At 43.1% G+C, this 21,227-nt stretch overlaps 1 protein-coding gene, 1 non-coding gene and 1 pseudogene across 2 annotated transcripts; 2 read left to right on the top strand and 1 right to left on the bottom strand.

The window, feature by feature from the left end:
- The first annotated feature begins 524 nt into the window (after window positions 1–524).
- Window positions 525–624, top strand: LOC115900613. Its single transcript, XR_004060282.1, has one exon. It is a non-coding gene; the product is annotated as a small nucleolar RNA U13 (small nucleolar RNA).
- A 1,575-nt stretch (window positions 625–2,199) lies between these two features.
- LOC104656459 lies at window positions 2,200–2,962 on the top strand (annotated as a pseudogene).
- Window positions 2,963–10,552: 7,590 nt separating this feature from the next.
- Window positions 10,553–20,470, bottom strand: SLC25A28 (solute carrier family 25 member 28). Its single transcript, XM_010356073.2, has 4 exons — window positions 20,055–20,470; window positions 13,705–13,933; window positions 12,575–12,631; window positions 10,553–11,397 (listed from the first exon to the last, which is right to left on the bottom strand). The coding sequence occupies exons 1-4, from the start codon at window positions 20,343–20,345 to the stop codon at window positions 10,880–10,882; spliced, it is 1,095 nt and encodes a 364-aa protein (XP_010354375.2). The 5' UTR covers window positions 20,346–20,470; the 3' UTR covers window positions 10,553–10,879.
- Between the last annotated feature and the right edge of the window lie 757 nt (window positions 20,471–21,227).

Below are 21,227 nucleotides of genomic sequence, written 5' to 3'. Positions count from 1 at the left end.
CCTGGAAGGCCCAGAATCTAAGATTTCTGAGCTGATGTCACTGGTGGGGAAATGCTTAGAAAGAAAGAGCAATCCTGAGTTGACTTCAAGGTACAGATTTGCTCCCACATTTCTCTTTTATTTTCCTTTGGTGTCTGTTCCCTCTGCGTTTATGTTTATGCTCAGCAGTGGAGATATAAGATAAAGAAGATCCTGTCTGTCCTGAGAGACTCACAGTCTGGCAGAACTTCCTACCCCACTAGTAGGAAGCCTCTTAGAGGTTCCTGGATTCCTGCTCTTCTCTATTGCTCTCCTAAATTGTGAGGTTAAAGACCATTTTAAGAATCTTATGAAGTTATGGATTCTCTCCCCTTCCTCCAAATGCAGACATATTCAATATTTTGCATAAAACTCCCGTGGGTTTACAGACCCGGTGAAGCCCATCCACAAAATCCACAAGCTCCATTACAAAAAAAAAAAAAAAAAACCAACAAGGATGAGAAGGGGGAAGAAACTTAAAATGGAATACAAATAGACACAAATGCATCCTTTTGTAGCTCATCATCTTGATGACTGGGTTTTCACACACATGTGAGATGTGCCTCCTGCAAACCCTAAGACATCAGCACGTTACCTGACATGAAAAAAAGAAATGAACTTAGCTCTGTTTTAATTAACTCTATTTCAAACAAATAATATTAAGATGCTGAAGGGAGGATAAAACCAAACAAACAAGCCCAACAAATATTTAATTCTAGTTATAAGGATTTTTTTCTGTAGTGATATGGGTTAGTGGTTCTGAAATACCTTTTGTGTGCTGTAAAGTTGGGCAAATGAGTAATGTACTGAGGATATTGGAAGCTAGTTCTTGCTGTTGGAGAGAGTTATAAATATGGAGAAAGGGAGGACTAAAATGAATCTTGTGGTGTTGAGTTGGAACTGGAGGTATCTATATGAATCCGTGATTTTGTGTGTGTGTGTGTGTTTGTGTATACAGATGTAGAAATTAAGATATGTATATTTCTTAGCTCTGTGGGCTAAAGGGCTTAGAAGTAGACACTATGGTAGCATTGAGTACACCTGGCACTCGAATCTTGGTTTCTAAATACCATTTTGTACTGAAAAAAAAAAACAAAAACAAAACTAGGGCTCCTTGGAGAAATGGCTAATTCTAGGGCTGAGAGGGGGAAAGTACAAGATAAGCTTAGAATATCATGCTGTGCCAGAAAGCAAGGAAGTGCTTTTTAAAAAATGGAGATATGAAAAAAGAACACAGAAATCAGAAGGGACCCCCATTGGCCAAATCTGGGACTATTTGAACATCAGAATAAATAACGGTAATTCTTTATTATCATTACAGTGGTATTATAGGACAATATTACAGTGGTAATATCACTATAGAATAGCCATAGAATAAAATAATCTATGAGTTCATACAAATATAAATAAATAAAGGAGAAAGGATAGCTCTCTCTTATAGTAGAAATGATGGAGTCAGAATATCATCTTTGTGCAACCATGATTTAGACAAGAATTATCAATGGATGCTAAAACTAGTGGGTAGAAGTTTGATAAAGAAGAGTATATGTACAAAGATTCTGAGCACCTCCATGAAAATAACTTGTTGATTATAAAGGGAAAATTAGTAACTCCACGGTGAGTTAATCTGATGAACACAACCATAACCATTTAACCACAGTTAACAATACCAATAAAGAGATGCACTGACCTCACTGCCTTGAAAAGGACTCCATATCATTTCTATGGTACACCTGCCAAAACTGTATAACCTTAACCTAATTATGAGGCAGCATCAAACAAACCAAACTGAAGGGCATTCTACATAACAACTGGCCTGTAATCTAAAAACAAAACAAAACAAAAAAATCAAATTCATGAAAGGTAAGGGAAGGCTGAGAACCTGATCTAGCTGAAAGAAGACTTAAGAGATATGAACAGTAAATGCAAAGTGTGATCATTAATTGGATGCTGGATCAGAAAAAAAAACAGCTATGAAGGACATTATTGGAGCAATTGGTGAAATTTAAATATAAACTATAGCTCAGATAAGCATTTTGTATCAGTGTTACAAATTCCCTGATTTCCATACATGTGTTGGGGTTACGTAAGAGAAAATCCTGCCTTTTCAGACCGAGTCGCCTTGTTGTTGTCGCGGAGATTTTCCTGCTACTGCTGCTGCTGCCGCCGCCACTACCACTAGGCTCATTTGCCCCAACCCCTTCCCACCGCCCCGCCCCCAGCCCCACACAAGATGTCAGAGGATTTAGCAAAGCAGCTGGCAAGCTACAAAGCTCAGCTCCAGCAAGTTGAAGCTGCATTATCTGGAAATGGAGAAAATGAAGATTTGCTAAAATCGAAGAAAGATTTGTAAGAAGTTATAGAACTAACCAAAGACCTGTCAACTCAACCTTCTGAGATGCTTGCAAGTTCAGACAGTTTTGCTTCTACTCAACCTACTCATTCATGGAAAGTAGGAGACAAGTGTATGGCAATCTGAAGTCAAGATGGATAGTGTTATGAAGTGGAGATTGAAGAGATAGATGAAGAAAATGGCACTGCTGCAATCACTTTTGCTGGTTATGGCAATGCTGAAGTGACTTCACTGTTGAACCTCAAGCCTGTAGAAGAAGGAAGGAAGGCAAAGGAGGACAGTGGTAACAAACCCATGTCAAAAAAAGAAATGATTGCCCAGCAGCATGAATATAAAAAGAAGAAGGCTTTGAAAAAAGCTCAGAGAATAAAAGAATTTGAGCAGGAAAGAGAGGACCAGAAAGTGAAATGGCAACAATTCAACAACAGAGCCTATTCCAAAAGCAAAAAAGGCCAGGTAAAGAGGAGTATTTTTGCTTCTGAGAGTGTGACTGGCAAAGTTGGAGTAGGAACTTGTGGAATTGCCGATAAAACTATGACACAATATCAAGATACCTCTACATATAATGTCAGACATTTGATGCCTCAATAATCAGAAAAACTGTTGGATTTTATCTCTGCAGGGCTTTGCATTTACCTTTTTATCCTTATATTTTTCTAAAGGTAAATTATTTGTTAGATGAGTAAGCAAGATACCATTGTCGTCATTGGTTGACTTCACTAGAATGAAACGTGAAGAAATTGCATTTGATAACTGCTATTTGTTTAACTTTTCTTGTTATCAGTACCACAGTTCCCTCAAAGTTTGTTGAATAAAGTGACTTTTGTAGATGCTGTTTCATACAGCACTTAGATGAATTATTGATCTTCCTAATATCAGGCGCCTACTTAACCTATGGTATGTACTTTTTGTAAGCTGTAACTTGAAACTTTCAGATGCTTTGAACTTGACACATACTCTAGCAATTCATTGGAACACCAAGGCAAAAACACCAACCTGCTAAAGAGATCCTTTCATTTTTCTTATTTTCAACTTTAAAACTTGGCTGTTGTTCAGTTAAGCCTAAAGATAGGTTAACTTGTAAATGGCAAAGTTTGTTTTGAGGTTTTTCCTCAAAAACTTGTTTCCTAGGCCTATTAGGCCATCTCTAATATTGATCTGTTTTATTTTTATGTACTCTTAGTTTTATGTAAGAAACCTTAGAATGAGCTCCCTTTTCTAAGGTGTTTTTGTGTTTTGTATGTTTGCCTTTTTCCTGTTTTTTGTTTTTTTCATTTACGGCAGTGGTACCATGTTTTGGATGTGTAATGTTTATATGGGAGAACAAAAAGCTGATGTGTAGCCCTGTATACAGTGTAGATACTATTTTTGTAAAAACACAAGGCTAAATTAACGAACAAGAGTACTGAATGTTTTGTCATTAAAAAATTCTTGTATTTCTTGTGCATTAATCTGACCATAATTTACCTGTATATTATGTTCATTTAGCTGTTTGTAATTTTTGTTAATTAGATCAAGTTGTCTGCATTTGTTGGTGTAAGTGAACATCACAATTATCCTGAGTTGAGTTTAAGCCAGATACATGCATAGAAAAGGGTCTTCCTATTAATGGAAGAAGGTAATTTTTAGGATGTGTATTATTTCAGTTTTGTATGTTTAACTTTTATTAAATAAAGTGTTTTTAAAATAAAAAAATCCTTGTTCTTAGGAAATACTGACATATTTATGGATAAAGGGGGCATAAATAGTTCAGAAAAAAATATGTGTACGCACATATATGGATTGATAGAAAGACAATAGATCCAATGGGGCAAAATTATAGCAATTAGTGAATCTGGTAAAGAATATACTGTTTCTGCAACTTTTCTGTAAAAGTGTGAAATTATATAAAAATTAAAAAGTAGATAAAAACAGTATTTGCTGTAAGCTGGAACTCTTTTTTTTGGAGACAGAGTCTTGCTGTGTCATGTATGCTGGAGTGCAGTGGTGCAACCTTGGCTTACTGCAACCTCCCAGGGTCAAGAGATTCTCATGCCTCCGCCTCCTGAGTAGCTGGGACTACAGGTATGTGCCACCACACCCGGCTAATTTTTGTATTTTAGTGGAGAAGGGGCTTTACTATGTTGGCCAGGCTGGTCTCAAACTTCTGACCTCAGGTAATCCGCCCACCTCAGCCTCACAAAGCACTGGGATTACAGGCATAATCCTACCGCGCCCAGCTAAGCTGGAACTCTTATACATTGCTGGAGGGAATACAAATTGCTACGACCTCTTTGGAACTTCAGTAGTATCTTTTAAGGCTAAACACATATATCCCTGTCACCCAGCAAGTTTGCTTTCATATTTAACCAATGGAAAAGGGTGCTTCTTTCCACTAAAGGACAGGTACAAGAATGTTTATAGTAGTAAAAACTGGAAACAGTGAAACACTGGAAGCAACCTGTGATGGTTAATTTTATGTATAGTTGGCTAGGCAATGGTGCCTAGTTGGTTGGCCAAATATTAGTCTGGATGTTATTGTGAAATATTTTGTAGAGGTGATTAACCTTTACAATCAACTAACTTTAGGTAAGGGGAATTATCCATAATGGCCTCATCCAATCTGTTGAAGGCCTTAAAAGCAAAAACTGAGGTTTCCCAGAGAAGAAGGAATTCTGCCTTAAGACTGTGACATAGAAACTCTGCCTGAGTTTCCAGCCTGCTGCTCTACAGAGCAGCAGCACTTTTGTACTTGCCAGTCCCCACATGTAGTCAATTCCTTAAAAAAATAAAAAAACCCTCCTCTCTCTCTCTCATACATATATATAATTGGTTATATATAACATATATAATTGGCTCTGTTTCTCTGGAGAACCATGACTAATATACAACCCAAATATGTTTTGGTTGTATGAGAGAGGTAGTCAATGAGAGAATGGATACATAAAATGCATCCATATTATTCAAACTACATAGATTATTCAAACTACCCAGCAATGGAAAAGAACAAATTGCTAGATGCACAAACATAAATGAATCTTACAGATATAATGTTGAGCCAGACACAAAAGAATATATACTGTATGAATTAATTTTTACAAAGTTCAGGAACGAGCAAGACTAATCTGTAATGACAGAAATCAGAATATTAGTTACCTTTGAGGGATGATAGTAACTAGGAGGGCACACAAAGCAGTCTTCTGGGGTTTTGGAACTGTTGTGTGTCAGTGTGGTAGTTACGCAGGAGCAAATATATGTCAAATTTCATCCAGCTGTGCGTTTTATGTATTTTTTTAAAAGAGGTTAAAAAAGAGTACTTATTTTAAATGCTCACTTTCTCCGTCCCCTCTATGGCTAAGCTGTAACCTCTGTACCAGATATTTCTACATCCATATTGCAGATCCTGAAAATCCACTCAGGCCTTAAACACATGTTCATAACTCTATTTCTTATTCCTATCCAAAAAACTTGTTTTCCTTTTAGAATTTGCAAGCCATTCAAGAATCCTCCTTCTCTGTAACCCCGAGTACATCTGATGGCCAAGTGCAGTTGATCAACTTCCTAAATATCCCTCCATTTTGTCTCTTCCTCTCTTTCCCATCACTGCCTTTGTTTAAGCACAATAATTTCTGCTTCAGTTGCATCATCACCTCGGTGACAACAACACCTAAATTAGTGTTTAAATAACTAAGGACTGTAGCTTTGCCATACTGACACATAAAACTGACCATCACATAGGCCTAGCATCTACTCCAGTGCCCCTATCTGCTCAGTCTGTGTTTGTGAAATGAAATGGCTCATTTCTAACCCCAGTACCATCATGTTCCAGACAAGTCTTGGTGTCTGACCATGGGAAGCAAGTAGTTATCATGCATATCATGCATCCATTATAAGTACAGTGGTGCAGAGGGTGATTCCAGAAATATATGATTCTGGGTTTTAATCTAGAGAGACAAAACACGGTCAGATGAGTACAAGACAACCTACAGATAAGTTCCCACATGAATGTCTAAACCATCATCAGGTGCTTTTCATCTTCTTGTAACAATTTTTCTCAGGTTCATCTTTGTTTAAACGATGACAGTAGCCCCTCTGCTGGAGTCCCTGTCTCTAGCTCAGGCTTTCCCTGCTCCAGGGTCTCCTGTATCTGGGCTGCTGGTTGAATTGTCCTCAGATATTACTTTAGTCATGTCCCTTCCTGCTCAAGAACCATAAGAGCTCCTCATTAGCTGCCAAGTCAACTCTAAACTCCTCTGCCTAGCTTTCAGGACCTCCATGCTCTGACCCCTCCCAGGGTGATATGACAGCTGTCTTAATATTTTTGAAGGGCTGTCAGAGAGAAGGATTAGTTTGATTTGTGCTGCCCCAGCAAGCAGAAGTATTATCATAGGTGGAAATTACAGAAAGATTTAAGTGCCTCGAAGTGTAAACATTTTCCTTTCTACTTAGTGTGTGAATGTGGGTGGCAGAGGTGGTGGTGGCAGTGGTGGCAATGTATGGAATACTGTGTGACTCTGACAGAACTTGTTCTCCACTCACCAGTCTAAGGTTCCAGGAAATAACAAAATACTGCACATCCAGTATTTTGATGTATACATTTTTTTTAATGTTTTTTTTTTTGTAATTTTCAAGAATGAGATCTCACTGTAACCAATTTCTTTCACATAACAGAATACAGTGTCTATCTTTCCACATCATTAATTTTCTTCCATCACCTCAGTGTAAATAGCCATGCCACATTTCATTGTATGAATGTTTGATAATATCAGTATCTTATTCAGTAAGTCCCCTGTGGCACTTTATTTTTATTTTTTGAGACAGAGTCTTGATCTGTCACCCAGGCTGGAGTGCAGTGGCACCATCTTGGCCTACTACAACCTCTGCCTCCTAGGTTCAAGCGATTCTTGTGCTTCAGCCTCCCGAGTAGCTGGGACTACAGGTGCATGCCACCACCCTCAGCTAATTTTTGTATTTTTAGTAGAGATGGGGTTTCACTATGTTGGCCAGGCTGGTCTCAAACTCCTGGGCTTAAGTGATCTGCCTGCCTCGGCCTCCCAAAGTGCTGGGATCACAGGCTTGAGTCACCATGCCCGGCCCCCTTGGCACCTTTATAATAATTTATTATCAGAAACATTGCTATGGGTAGGTAGAATCTGAATGATCAAAATGAGAGTAGATAGGTTGGTGGAGAGAGAAAGTTCAGAGTGGTGAGACAGCCTTGCAGCACCTCCTGACAGGCACTGAAGAGATATGGCCTGACGACAAGGATGCAGGTTAGAGGATAGTGGGGCTGAGACTGTCCCTGAGAACATCTAGGGCTAGGAGGCTTCTTAGAGGTCATCTTGCTTTGCATCCCTCCGGGAGCCTGACTTCACTGTATAGAATCCCTGGCAGGGCTGACCAGCCCCAGCTCCTGTATTTGAGAGCTCGCTGCTGTGCAAGGCTGTCCGTGTCATTGCTGCAAAGCTCTGTCTGTTAGAAGGTCAAGTTCTCTGGGTAATGGGATTCGAAGTATTTTCTTTTTATCAATGCTTCTCAAATTTTATAAAATTAGCATGATTCAACTTTTATTGGCTTTTACAAAAGTATTTTTTAATTCTGTTCATCAAAGCCACCTTCTTCTCTGTTTACTCTGACCTACACTTATCTTTCCTGTCTCTAAATCTCATTGTTAATTTCTGTATAATCCAGTACATGTCTATATACTGTCTTGTGTTATTACAAGTTTGTTTCACTCATGTTGGTCTCAGCTGTCCAGTGAAGAACATTTTCCTCTGGCCAAGTTGTGACTTATTTTCTCATTTTCCCTGACACATAGCACTGTGCAGGAATTGGCCACTTATGATGGCTTGGTACTGGATTCTCCAGGTGTCACATGAATTATCTGGCATTCCACAGAGGCTCTGGACCTGGGGATGCCCCCAAACACCCACAGTTCTCCTGGGCCTGCTGAGCCCCTTGGAAATGACCCAGGTATCCAGTCACTGGCATTGCTAATGTTCAACCTGTCACATTATTGTGCCTCTATCTCCTCTTTGACCTCTAGTGACCGGGCCAAGAGACCTGCAGAACCTAATGTCCTGTCCAGATTTCAGATTAAATGTCCTCTAGTAGCTACAGCATAATCAGAGGCTGGAAGATCACTTTTGTATTCTTTTCTCATTATTTGTGAACAGCATTAGAGCAGAGGTGGTCTCTAGCGGCTATCAATCTTTAAGAAATTACCCTGCGTTCTATTCTTGAAAAATGAGCCTTATTGCCATCGTGTCTACTGTGTGCCAGATACCATGCCAGACAGCTCTGTAAAGCTGACTGCAGGGACTAGGTCCTGACAGCCATCCCTTTGCTCTCTTGCTCAGTCCATACTGGGAGGCAGCTACTCAATTACATTTTTACTAGCAAACCCTCTGAAATGACCTCTACAATGATATCATCACACTCTTTTTACTCAGAAACCACTGCTTAGCACTATTAACATCTCTCCTCTCCATGCTAAATCAGAGGGGCAGGATAGCCTACTTAAATAAAGCAAATAAAGCTCAGAACAGGAGACCCTGCTGGTTTCTTGACAGTTTTTTTCAAGTGCATTCAGACATGATTCTCCAGATATTGAAGGGCTGTCGGGTGGGAGGAGGACAAGATCTACTTTGTGACCGAATCCTGTTGCTTCTACAATCCTAACATGGCTCGCTGCTCCATGCCACAGTCCTGCTTCAGACCACCATGCACTTGCCTGGATTACTGCAGCAGCCTCCTAACCAGCTGGCCTGCCTGTCCAGTCTTGCTCCTCTAATCCTTTCTCCAGAGAGCCTAAGTGATCTGTTTAAATTGTAAATCTGATCACACCACACCTCTGCTTAAAACTCCATAATGCTTTTTTGTATGGCCTTCAGGATAAACCTAAACTCTGTAGCATTGCTTTGAAGACCCAGTCTCTGCTTGGCTTTCAGGCTGCATGTTTTGCCCAGACTGTTTCAGTCCTACCAAACCACTTGCACACTGAATCCCAAATACTTTTTAATTCTCTTACCTCTAGGTCTTTGCCTAGAACATAACCTCTCCCCTGTTCACCAAGTTAGCTCATTTGCCTTCCAGGTGTTACCTCAGATGTCACTTCCTCCAAAAGTCTACCCTGGTCACTCAAGGCTACGCTGAGTATCCTTCTGTCTTCTGAGTATTCTAGGTGTATTCTATCTTCTCTCCTGTCGTTCTATCTTGTGATTGCCTGTTTCCATGTATCTTCCTCTCCAGACAATAAGCTCCTTGAGGGCTGGGATTGTTTTATCTATCATTGTATTTCCAACACCAGTGCTTGGCACAGAGACACTCAATAGTTAATGAATAACAGATGAGCTAACAAGAATAGGTGGAAGACTCAGAGGGGTACATTTGTACTGAAGAACTTGCTAATAACTAGTGATATTAAAAAAAAAAGAACACACTGACCTACCAAGCACAGGGAAAGCCCCATCTCTGAAAAGTCTCCAAGCAGAGCCCAGCTGGTCATCAGGGAGCTTCTTCAGTAGATGGCAGTAGATGTGAGATGCCCTCCACTCATTTCCCATCTGTAGGAAGCCACGCTTAGATTCATTTGTGAGGTCAAAAGACTTGGGCTGGGGTCCCAGTTCTGCACTGACTGTGAGGCTTTGGACCAGTCACAGCCTCAGAGCTTTCTTGCTTGTGAAATAGAAATGACACCTGCACTGCCTACTTCAGATTTTTGAGGTTCGAATGAGATCACACATGCTCAAGCACTCTGTGAAAGCCTTAAAATAAAATGAAATGTATTATTTACCATGTAATCTTCAGGACTTGCAGCCTCACTGAATAATTTGAGTTTCACAACTAAAATGGAAACCAAGTGCCACATGTAAAGCACTGCTGCAGGCAGAGCTGCGAATTAGAGCAGAGACCTGCCTCTTCCGCACTGCACTACCGCCCTAGGGAAGATGGTGAGCATCTGGAGCATCTGGTTGGTTGGGGTCTGTCAAGGGCTTGTTGTTCTAGCCATCAGAGAGATTGCTTGGGGCCTACTACTAATGTCTTAAGTCGTCATGAAAATCAGCAGAAAACAAAAACTACAGACATATGCAACAAACCTTTCCTTTGGGTCCCTTGATTTATGCTTAAAGGAAAGTCAAGAACAATTAACAGCATTTCACTTCCCCTTTAGCAAGACAAACCCAATGAAACCATTAACCATTTAATTTAAAGGCTTTTTATTAGGAACCAGGGGAATGAGCTGCTTATCCCTCTATAACAGTCTAGAGCAGGTCGTCAGGCCCAGGATGGAGAGAGGTTATCAAAGGTGCTGTGGTGTGCTTTGCTGCACGTGCTTAGGGCCTGGAAGGAAAGGTGGTGGCAACAGAGGTTGGCAGGAACTGGTGTTAGTCGAAACACCAAAATCCTGGGGGAGAGCCCCTCTACCTTCCTTCTAACTCCACTTGAGGCGGGAGCATTCCAGGAGACAGAGAATGTGAGCAGGATGCAGCAGTGTCATCTGAACCCCTGGCTTCGTTCAGTGCTACTTCACTTGCCGGCCCTCCACTCTTCTTGCCGTTTAGTGATTAGGTATTTGAAGAACTCATACACAGACCACGCTATGGCTGTGGAGGGGATCTGGTAAATTACTCTAGCCTGTACCCCTCGGAAGTAGGCGGTCACCCCACCTACTTGATATACCGTCCTGAAGGCACTAGCCATGCCTGTGATGTGTCCTGTAATGTGTGAGTTCAAAGCCAAGGACTCCTGGGTGTTGAGCAGTGTTTTGCAAACGTCCAGTGGGGTTGTGGCTGCGGCAGCTACAGCTCCTGCGCAAGCTCCAGAGAGGACGTGGGAGCTTGGGTTGTACCGTCTCTGGGGGTTAAAGTGCTCCTGCAGGAATTCATAGGTCATGAAGTGAATGGCTTGGAAGGGAACGTTCATGGTCAGCTGGGTGGTGTAGCTGCGGTAAAAGGCCCCAGCCCCTTCATTTTGCCACACTGCCCGTACACAGTCTGTCACCCGGTGGTATGGTGAGTTGTACATCTGCATCCTCTGCTTGACCACTAGTAGTGCCATCATCAAGGAAGGAAATGGTGACAGCAGCCAACCGGTGATGGAGATTATCCAGATTCAGAGTCCCAAGTCAGCAGATCAGCCAATGGAATAGAGAGAGAAAAAAGTATGAGTGAGCTGCTGGCTAACCTGAGAAGTCAGCTTCCCTTTTTTGAGGGGAGGGAGTAGGCAGAGGGTTGGTAACGAGTCAAAAAACAATAAACCCACTTCCATCAGGACTTTTGTAAAGCCAGCCAATTCACACACAGGACATATCTATGGTCCTGGGAGCTCCAGAGAGTCTTCTTGAACTAAGTACCTATCTCTAATCTTACCCTCTTACAACTCCCAACAAGAAATGACTCCATGACAGCGAACATTATCATGAACACAGGCCCCTAACAATCCCAATCCTCAGGTAAAGAGCACCTAACTTTTAAAATGTGAGATGGTGATCCTCCTAGAGGGGAGGAGAGAGAAGTGCTACCAAAGAAAAGATTCTTAGCCAAAAAGAGTTGGCTTTAGTTTTCAAACACCTCCCACTCCCTCAAGTAGATAACATGGTGTGAGCTCTGTGGAGCTTCAGCTTAGCTTTGGCTCTGTCCACCCCATGGCCTTGCCCAGACAGAAAATGAACGTGGCAACGATGCTATCCCCTCGTATTTGTTCATCCTCACATGGAGAATGTTTTTGGAGAATTTTCCTCCAGCTGAAAAGCCAAGACCCCAGTAGAAATGCAGGGACTGAGTTCTACAATTTCACCTTTCATTCCTATCCCAACTAGCTTCATTCCGATAAGAAAGGCAATATATTTAAGTGTCAATTCCTGCAAATCATGGGGGGGCAAAAAAAAAAGAATCCATCTTCACCTCTTCGAAGAAAAATGAACCTGCTAAACTTTCAGGACAGAGCAAATCCTACAAAGGAGACTCCCAGGAAAGCCCCAAAACAGGCCACATGGAGCCATATCTTTTTCTAGGGAAGCCCCAAGGATTAGTGAAATCCCAGTGAATCTGCTTCCTGTCCAAGAGGGTGCCTCCTAACTACCAAAAACATGGAGGGAGCACCCTCTTGTGGTAAAACAAGGTAAGAGAATTTCCCACCAAAACTGATGTGCTCTTTCTTCTGCAAACTGGAAAGAAACACAGGTGCAGCTGCCCACAGAGTGATAGGTTGAGGAATCATTACCTTCCGCAGGGTTCATGGCTGCATCATGAAGTAATGTTGCCACACACCCGGCCGCACCTGCAAACAAGAAAACAACTGCCACATGTAAGGCCAAGAGAGCGTGACCAACTCATTGAAGTTCCCCACTGAAGGGGAGTGGCTGTGCTACACCACAAGATAACGTTAGGAGGTAGTCCAAAAGATGGGGACCCACTGCTCCTAAACTCCTGTTTAAGAAGGGAAGTATCTGTTCCCACCAACTTTGTAAGGTCACCAATGCATTCCACATCCATGATAGGAAGGCCAGCTCAGGTGTCATCAATAAAGATCGTTCTGAGAATAAATGCAGCGCCCCAGACAGGAAGCAGATACATTGCTGCCTAGGGATGCCAGCACATCACCTGCCACCAGTGGAGGGAGATACGGGCGCCAGGTGGTCAGATCTCATAGAATCTCACCACAGAATCCCACCTCTGTCCTGCTGCAGAACCCATTTGCAGATCCTAACATTTGTCTATAAAGATCTTTCGTTCAGGTCCTGAACTACTCTGCCCCTCACCCTCTCCACACTCAACTTGGTTCCAGCCAGTCCTGAAGCCCTAGGCTGCTATCCTTTCTCTTACTTCCATACAACCTTCTGGTTTCTTCATGCAGTTCCTTGGCCCCACCCCCATTCACTTTGTCATGTTCTCAACAACACAAACTGCCTCTGGTGAGTTGGGATCCTGAAAAGGTGAGGCGAAAAGCAGGGGCTTCATTAGTATCTTCCTTGGGTGGCTGGCTGGGTCGCCTCCAATCCTGCCCTGAGGAGCAGGACACCATACAACTATGAAACATACACTGGGGGTAGTTCAGTGTGTCTCCACGTTACCAGGGCATTAGAAGTTGATGCCAGGGAGATGAGAGGAACAAGTCAAGCTGGTAGGTAAGGGAGGATACTGTAACCCTTTGTTGAGATGCCCCAAAGGAAAAGGCAGGGTTGAAGCGGCCGGTTGTCTGAGAACATCAGGTTTGGAAGTCCCTCCCTTATAATCTGGCCTATCCCAGCCTAAAGCTTCAGCTCCAAACCATGCTGAGACTGGAAAGCACTGACAGCAGCAAAGCCCAAAGAGTTGGGAAAGTGGGGGAACCAGCACAGGAAGGCTCAATACCATTGGCAATATGGCTATTGCCCCCAGGGTGGATTACATCACTCAATGTCTTTTTTAACTTTTCGTAGCAGGCAAAATAAAGGGCGTGGGCAGGCCCTGCGCCTGTTGCTGTGACGTTCAGCCCCCTCATGGGCCTCCATAGGCCCTCCGTTCTTATAATCCTCCAGAGGGCTTCCAACACATTGCGATAGCGGGCAGCTGGGTCAGGCTGTAGACTCTGCATCCGGGTCTGAAATTACAGCAAGGAGAAGCGCAATGTCAGCAATGCCAACTTCTCGCCCCACCTCAACACACTGGGCAGACCTTCTACATGGAGCTGTGCCCATCTGTGAGAGGGATATCTGACATTCAGCTTATTTCCAATCTATGGCTGATCTTTCTTTTAAGCCTTGGACCTTTCTTTTTCTAGTCATCTATGACCCTGAGTGGAACATCATTATTTTCCTTGAAAAAATAATACCACCATTTGCTAAGTGTCCTGGTACTCCAAAATGATTCAGAGCCCCAGCAACAAATATCAAGCTTTCAGAAGTTGCTTTTGTGCCTTAATACACTCAAGCTGACAGTTCTTCACAGATGGATTCTAAATTCAAGTATTTACTATGACATACTTTATGCTTTATACCTAAAGACTGCCCCAGCCCTGCTTCGTGACCACACACTGAGGGGCGGCTAATATTTTGATACTTTTTCAGACTATCTGGCAATGGCGGCTGGGTCTACACCGAGTCTTGGCAGAAGTAGCATTCTTAATAGATGATTTTATTTCTTGGGAAAGAAAGTTTACCCTGAAACTGCAAAGGTGGGAGTGTCTAGCTAGAAACCAATCTAGTCTCCAATCCTGAAGGGCCCTTCCAGATTTCTAATCTAAATTGATTGAATCCCAAAATTGGCATTAGCAAATCTGTCTCAGTGAAACATAATCCTTGGAATCTCTCTAAAGGATTCAATGATTGGAATAAAAGCGTAGGGTAGACACTTTGTATGATGTTCCTTGACAAAGTTTTGTTGAAATTTGGGAAATTAATCTTATTTGAAACACCTCCCTAAATTAGACCTTTTCTGAAGAGTGTGTTTCCCCAGGAAAATTTCTCATCTACTGACCCATTTCAAGGTAAAGTAACATGGAAACTAATAGTTAATATAAAATCAATGTCTAAAAAGAAAAACCAATGTCTGGTGCCTGACATACAATAAGCACTTCTGATTTGTCTGTTGAATGAATGAATCTTTTGTCACATAACTGTATCAGCTACAATCACTGGTGAGCCAATGGGAGCACGTGACGCCCAAGTACAGTTTAAATTTCTGCATCAATCTAATCACTAGATTCTATTTGGAATTAAAAGCTTGAACCTTTGGCCAGGCACAGTGGCTCACGCCTGTAATCCCAGCACTTTAAGAGGCTGAGGCGAGCGGATCACCTGAGGTCAGGAGTTCGAGACCAGCCTCGCCAACATGGTGAAACCCTGTCTCTACTAAAAATACAAAAAAATTAGCCAAGTATGGTGGTATGCGCCTGTAATCGCAGCTACTCAGGAGGCAGGAGAATCGCTTGAACCTGCAAGGCGGAGGTTGTAGTGAGCCTTCGCTGGTTTGAGCCACTGCACTGCAGCCAGGGCAACAAGAGCAAAACTCCATCTCAAAAAAAAAAAAAAAAAAAAAAAAAAAGCTTCAACCTTCCTCTTCTTCCTCTTGGCCAACTGGAATCCAAGAGTAATACCTTTCCTCAAGATCATGGGAGAAAATAAACTAACCAGATGAACAGGTCCCGGTTAGCTGCAAGCAATCCACATTCCTCTGGTTATTTTCTCCTGCCTGCTACCAACAAAAAACCGGAAGCTTAAAAGGTTAGTTACTGGTGGTCAATCAGAAATACTCTATACAGTATCACTTATCACAATTTGACACATTCTTTCCTACTTCCCCCCACAAAACCTCATGTATTTCCAATAAAGGGTTTGTTTACTGATCTTTCACATCACACAAGGCATATAAAATCCATCAGAAGAGTTGTTCATAGAGCCTACGGGTCAAATGCTGGCTAGAGCTACTAATAAGCAAAGATAAATTGAGCCTCTTGGCTTATCGTGTTTCCATGCATTTATTCAAAACTGATCTTGTATAGGGAGAATGTTCAGAAATTGCATTGCTCTGCCGCAGTCAATGGTGTATTTGGCTACCAATTCTGAAAGGTATGGCTTTGGAGGCCTGGAACTCCTCACCCCCAAGAGAAAACCAGATTGTGGGAAGCTACTTTGAACATTCTATACATACATCTAAGTCTAACTCAACAATTCTAACTCGATAAAAATACACCCTTATGGAGAGGACCTGGGCATAAGCTATGCCAAGTATAAAAATAAATATGGCTCCCCAAATTTGTGGGCCAATAAATCTGCCTTTTACAGAAAGATGAAATATCTAAGTAAGAATTTCTGAAAAATCTCAATATGAAAAACCTCGACCTGGCTTGGAGAAAAGTCAAACAACCCAGTAGAGAGGTAAGTGGTTTGGTAAAAGACAAGCCACATTTGAGTCTAAAAGCCTGAGTCTGAACCTCAGCTTTGCTAGTTGTATGATCTTGGGTATGTCACTTAACCTCTCTAAGCTTCAAAATTGTCATCTATAACAACAGGCCAAGAATGACTGGCTCATAGGGCTGTTGTGGGGATTAAAAGAGACAAGGTATGTAAAAGCCATTGGTAATTTATAAGGTGCTAGAAATACAAAGATCTTTATTGTATTCAAAATGATTCTAAGATATATTTGTTCATATCTAAGAATTTACAGATCATGGTAGCATTGCCTCCTGTATAAGTCATTTCACAAATATACATGGGCAACTAACTGTCCTTAGCCACTAATAAATCGGGGTTAATTTTGTATTTTTTGTTTTCCTTTTAAAGTTTCTCTGTGGCTATAATGATTTACATGTCCCACTATTAATCTGAAGGTCTCATGTTCAGGGACAAGCTTTACTGTGAAATTCTGTGCCTTGCCTGGTTCTTGTAATCTGCTTTTGGGAAGCTATATGGAAGGCTTGAGAGTCTGATACACTGAGTTCAAACCACAACTGTGCCACTTAAACTCTGTGACCTTGAACAAGCTATATAACTGTTCCCTAAGCCTCCTTTCAACTGTAAAATAATGAAAATGGTTTCTACTTCATCAAATTGCTTCACAGATTAAATGAATAAATGTATGTAAGGTACTTCAGATAGTGCTTGGCACACAAGGTCACTGAACACATTATTAGATGCAAGAAAATCAAATAAGCTAATGTTTCCATTTTCTAACCTTTCACAGGTGAATATGTACAGATACCATTTACATTTGGAAACTGGAGATTTATCTCCCTCTGCTCTTCCCCTCTTTATTATATAAGTGGATATTTGCTTCACCACTTCAGAGCCAACAACAGCAGCTTGATGATAGGTGGGTACTTAGCCAGATGATTTTGAGAAGGGTTCTGACTGTTTTGGGTTGCAGAATCTGTCCCCGTAGATAAAGTCTGGAGCTTGCCTCTGAGGCCCCGAAAAGGAAACTAGGATTTATCTGGGCTCCCAAGCCTCTTCATTATGGCCATGGAAATAGCTGGTTGAATAACCATGGTCCAGCAAAGCTACACTGACCTCTCATGGTCCCTCTCAAGGATATTTAAAGTCAACTTGACCCTGATAAGTAGCTGAGGATGGACAGGCTTGCATGCCAAGAGGCAATGTCAGCTTTCATTTGCAAACACTATGGTTGCCCTTTAGGCTCCAACAACATAGATACCTGCCTCCAGTCTTAAAGACTGGGCTGCTTTTCCTCCCCACCATCCACTTATTAAAAGAAGAAGGATAACTGCCGGAACAAGCAAACTGGGAAGCCCTTTCTGAAGGAAGGGATTTGAATTTTACTTTCATGCCTGCACAAAAGCATTTAACATACTCACTGACACTAAATCATACTGGCCTCACCTAGTTTTTCCCTCTAAGTCATTTAAATCCCAGCATTAAGTGCAAGTCAAAATGAGCCTTCTAAAATAAGCTTTCGTTATTGTTGACAACTCCTGAGCATTTTTTTCTCAAATCATTATTTCCTTAATGGAGGGCTTTCAGATATAACTGCAATGTTGTATGACTAATTTTTAAAAAACCAAAATGCCAAAGCTTATGTAAATGACTAAGAACTGTTCTTCAAAATAGTTACCTTGGAAGGCTACAATTGACTTATTCCAGCAATGCTGTGGTTATGCAAAACCTTTCTGGAACTTCTCTTTCAGAGGTGTTTCCTCAATGGGTTTATAGGCCTCAGAAGTAAAGCAGTCTCCTTGCTTTCAAGTCCCACCTTATTTTGACGCCAAGCAGTATTACCCATTTTGACCTCCCACTTTGTTCACCATATTTGATTCTGAATAGTCTTTGTTCCTGCAAAATCAATTCCATCTTGTCACAGGGCAAAGATTTGCCTCCCTTAAGGACATGCACCCAAATATTCTAGAAGCATTTTTAACAGGGATTTATAAAATGTTTATAGCAACAATAGCACTATGTAAATATATGGAGTAAGGAGCTAACCTCCCATTATGTTATAATGGAACAGTGGTTAAATTGATAAGTTACAGTAATATTTCTAAGATAAATTATTACACTGTATTTTTCAAGCCATTAAATAATTTTCATGGTTTTCTTTGATCTGTTTTCCATTCAATACTCATCCAGAAAAACAGCACCCTAAACCCTGCACTCTACTCACACTGCACTCACTCCCTAGTCTAAGTCTAGGGAGCTAGATTATATTAACTTTTGGATATACGGCATTATTAATTCACAAGTCATTCAACCTAGAGTCTATACATATAATGTATGCATCTTTTTTATTTGTACTTACTCATTTTACATTTCAATGTTGTTACTTCTCATGGATTTTACTGTTTATTTCTATTTCTCCCAATTGACAAGGGCATTTAACATTCTAATGCTCATTTTAGTCAAGTGCATTTACCCCATTTTCAATGGATATGGCCCTTGTTAGGAGTTACCTTGTGCTAAAATACTCCTGCCAGTTTACTGTCATTCACAAAGCTTAATGAGCACTCCCCCCATTTCCTTATCCACATTACTAACGAAAACATGAAACAGTACTGGAATCAGAGGGAGGTAAAAGGGATCTACTTTGCATTTCCCAAGTTGATTCTCTCCTCCTTTTGAATACATAACACTTTCCTGATTTGACGAGAAAACATAAATCAAAAAGCTGCCAGGTTACTGTTTGACTATTACCCTTAACATGTAGAGGAGGTATCGGTCTTTGTCATATCAACAGTCCCCTCTAGTTTACCTCTCCCTCAATTCAGTCCTCACCTTTAGTGGCTGCTACCTTTACTAATGCAAGAATAAGAACTGTAAAGAACAATAATCTGTTTCTTTCTTCACCCAGCTTTCTTCAGAAGGACCTGACTTCTGTACACATTAATCATCCTGCTTGGTTGTGAATGCAATTATACTTTCACAAGAATCGTGTCCTCTTGTTGATCTCATTCCATTGTCTTCATACTTACATCTACTTTCTAATACCGTCACATTTCCTTTCTAGGCAACTTCTCCCTTTTTGTCAACTTCAGGTGGCCAAAGAAATTGCTATCAGTTTCATCTCTCTTGTTTGGAGGCTGATGTGCTCCCTGCACATACAGTCCTAATCCCAGCTCAATTTTCATGTTCAGGAAATAGGTGGGGTATCACGCTTGCTTCACAGAGAAACTGAAACCTTTTCCTGAATACGATCTTTCCCATATTACTTCCAGTCTGGAACTCTGCATTCTCACTGCACAATGATTTCCAATCACTCATGTGTTAAGATTTAACGTGTAAATCCTTTATCTAGCTGAAAGATCCCAGATTCGGGTTCCTGCCCCGTCAGTAAAGGAAGATACAGTAAGGAGTTTGTAAAAGCACTAGCCCAGAAAACATCTCAAGCCGTTAGATCCATTTCAGGGTCTGGGTCACGCCAGCTGGCTTCACCTTAATCGAGTTAGTAGCACTTACCTGAGCTTCGGGATACCCCATCCCACCCTATTCCTGTTTAGTCCCAGGTGGGGTCCAGGGCTTTGGCTGACAGATTTTCGATCCTGAGTCCCGATTCAGATTTCACTGAAGGTTAGAAATAGGTCCTGGTTCCTGACTGGGATCAACTCCCAGCTGGGACCTTGCTTGAATGGAGTGTCGGTTCGAATCGTGTGGTAGTGGCAGGAGCCAGGAAGGAACCCATGTCGGCTCCGGCTCTCAGCCGGGATCCTGGCTCCGGACAAGACCCAGGGGTCGGGTCAGCCCCAGGTCGGGTTCGAAGCCCGGTGCAGGTCTCACCTTGACGCAGTCGATGGGGTACATCACGCAGTGCTCCAGGATCCCTGCCACGGCGCCTGCCACCATGTGCGTGGTGACAGTGGCTCCAGCCGGCAGCGCCTCGTAGTCCGGGCCGGAGTCCGGATCTTGACGTACCGGGGGCCTGCAGGCCCCGGCCTCCCCGCCGCCGGCCCCCCGGCCCACGCCCCGCTGCAGCCACCCGTCCAGCAGCGCCGACTCCCCGGGGCTCCGCCCGGGCCCTGCCGCCGGCCCCCCCGCCACACCGCCAGCACCCCGCCCCTCCAACTCCATCCACCCGGGCCAGCTGCGGCGCCCACCCTCGCCGCCGCTGCCACCAGTGCCGCCGCCGCCCCCCGGCCCCGTAGCGTCCGCCTCAGGCGCGGCCCAGAGAGCCCGGGGCCTCCGGCTCCCGCTTGGCCCCGCGGACACGCCCCCCAACCAACCATTGGTGCAGACCTCGAGTTAGGCCCACCCCTTTCCTGACGTGAGAAAAATCAGTCGGTAGTATTAGCGAAGTTGCCTGTCATTCCTCCACCCTGAGGCGTTGCTAGCGCCTAAATCCCACCCCTTCCCCTTTGATCTTGGAAGCTTCTTGTTTATTGGTCACTGATTGGCCGACATGTGCGATCAACCCGCCTCTGACTTTTTAGAAGGGCGGGAGAAACTTAAGGCTGAACTTTGATAGGCTCAACCACTCTTGATACTTTGACCGCGGCCATTGGCCCGCACCACGTCGGTCCCCGATTGGCTATAGAAAGAGCGAAGCGACCAAGGACTCTAGGGGCCGACTTCGGGCCCCTCAGTGGCGCCTGCAGAGCTGCGGTCCCTGTGCGCGGGATCGCGTCGGGGGCGGGGCGGTGACAGGCCTTCAACGTCAAACTGCTGACGGGCACCGTTACGACCCGCGCTCGAGTGAGCTCCTCAAATTCTGAGACGCGTGGCTGGAGAGCCGGCGGCCCTGGCCCCGGAGAGCCGTGTTCCCGCGGGATCTCGTCGCTGGCATGAGGCGGAGCCGGCCTGGACCGGTCATCCCCTGGCTGGCGCGACCTGCAGCCTATCCGGGAAGCCGTTGCGACATGCGGGCCGGGAACCGCCTCACAGCCGGGGGGGACCGCGGCGGCCCGCTAGACTCTTGTCGGGTCTGGAGTGGTCCCTGGGGCCGGACCCGGTGCT

The sequence above is a fragment of the Rhinopithecus roxellana genome, chromosome 11 (genome assembly GCF_007565055.1).
Source record: "Rhinopithecus roxellana isolate Shanxi Qingling chromosome 11, ASM756505v1, whole genome shotgun sequence".
NCBI classification, from domain to species: Eukaryota; Metazoa; Chordata; class Mammalia; order Primates; family Cercopithecidae; genus Rhinopithecus; species Rhinopithecus roxellana.
Note: the sequence above shows the minus strand (reverse complement) of the source record. Positions and strands in the feature narration are given on the sequence as shown.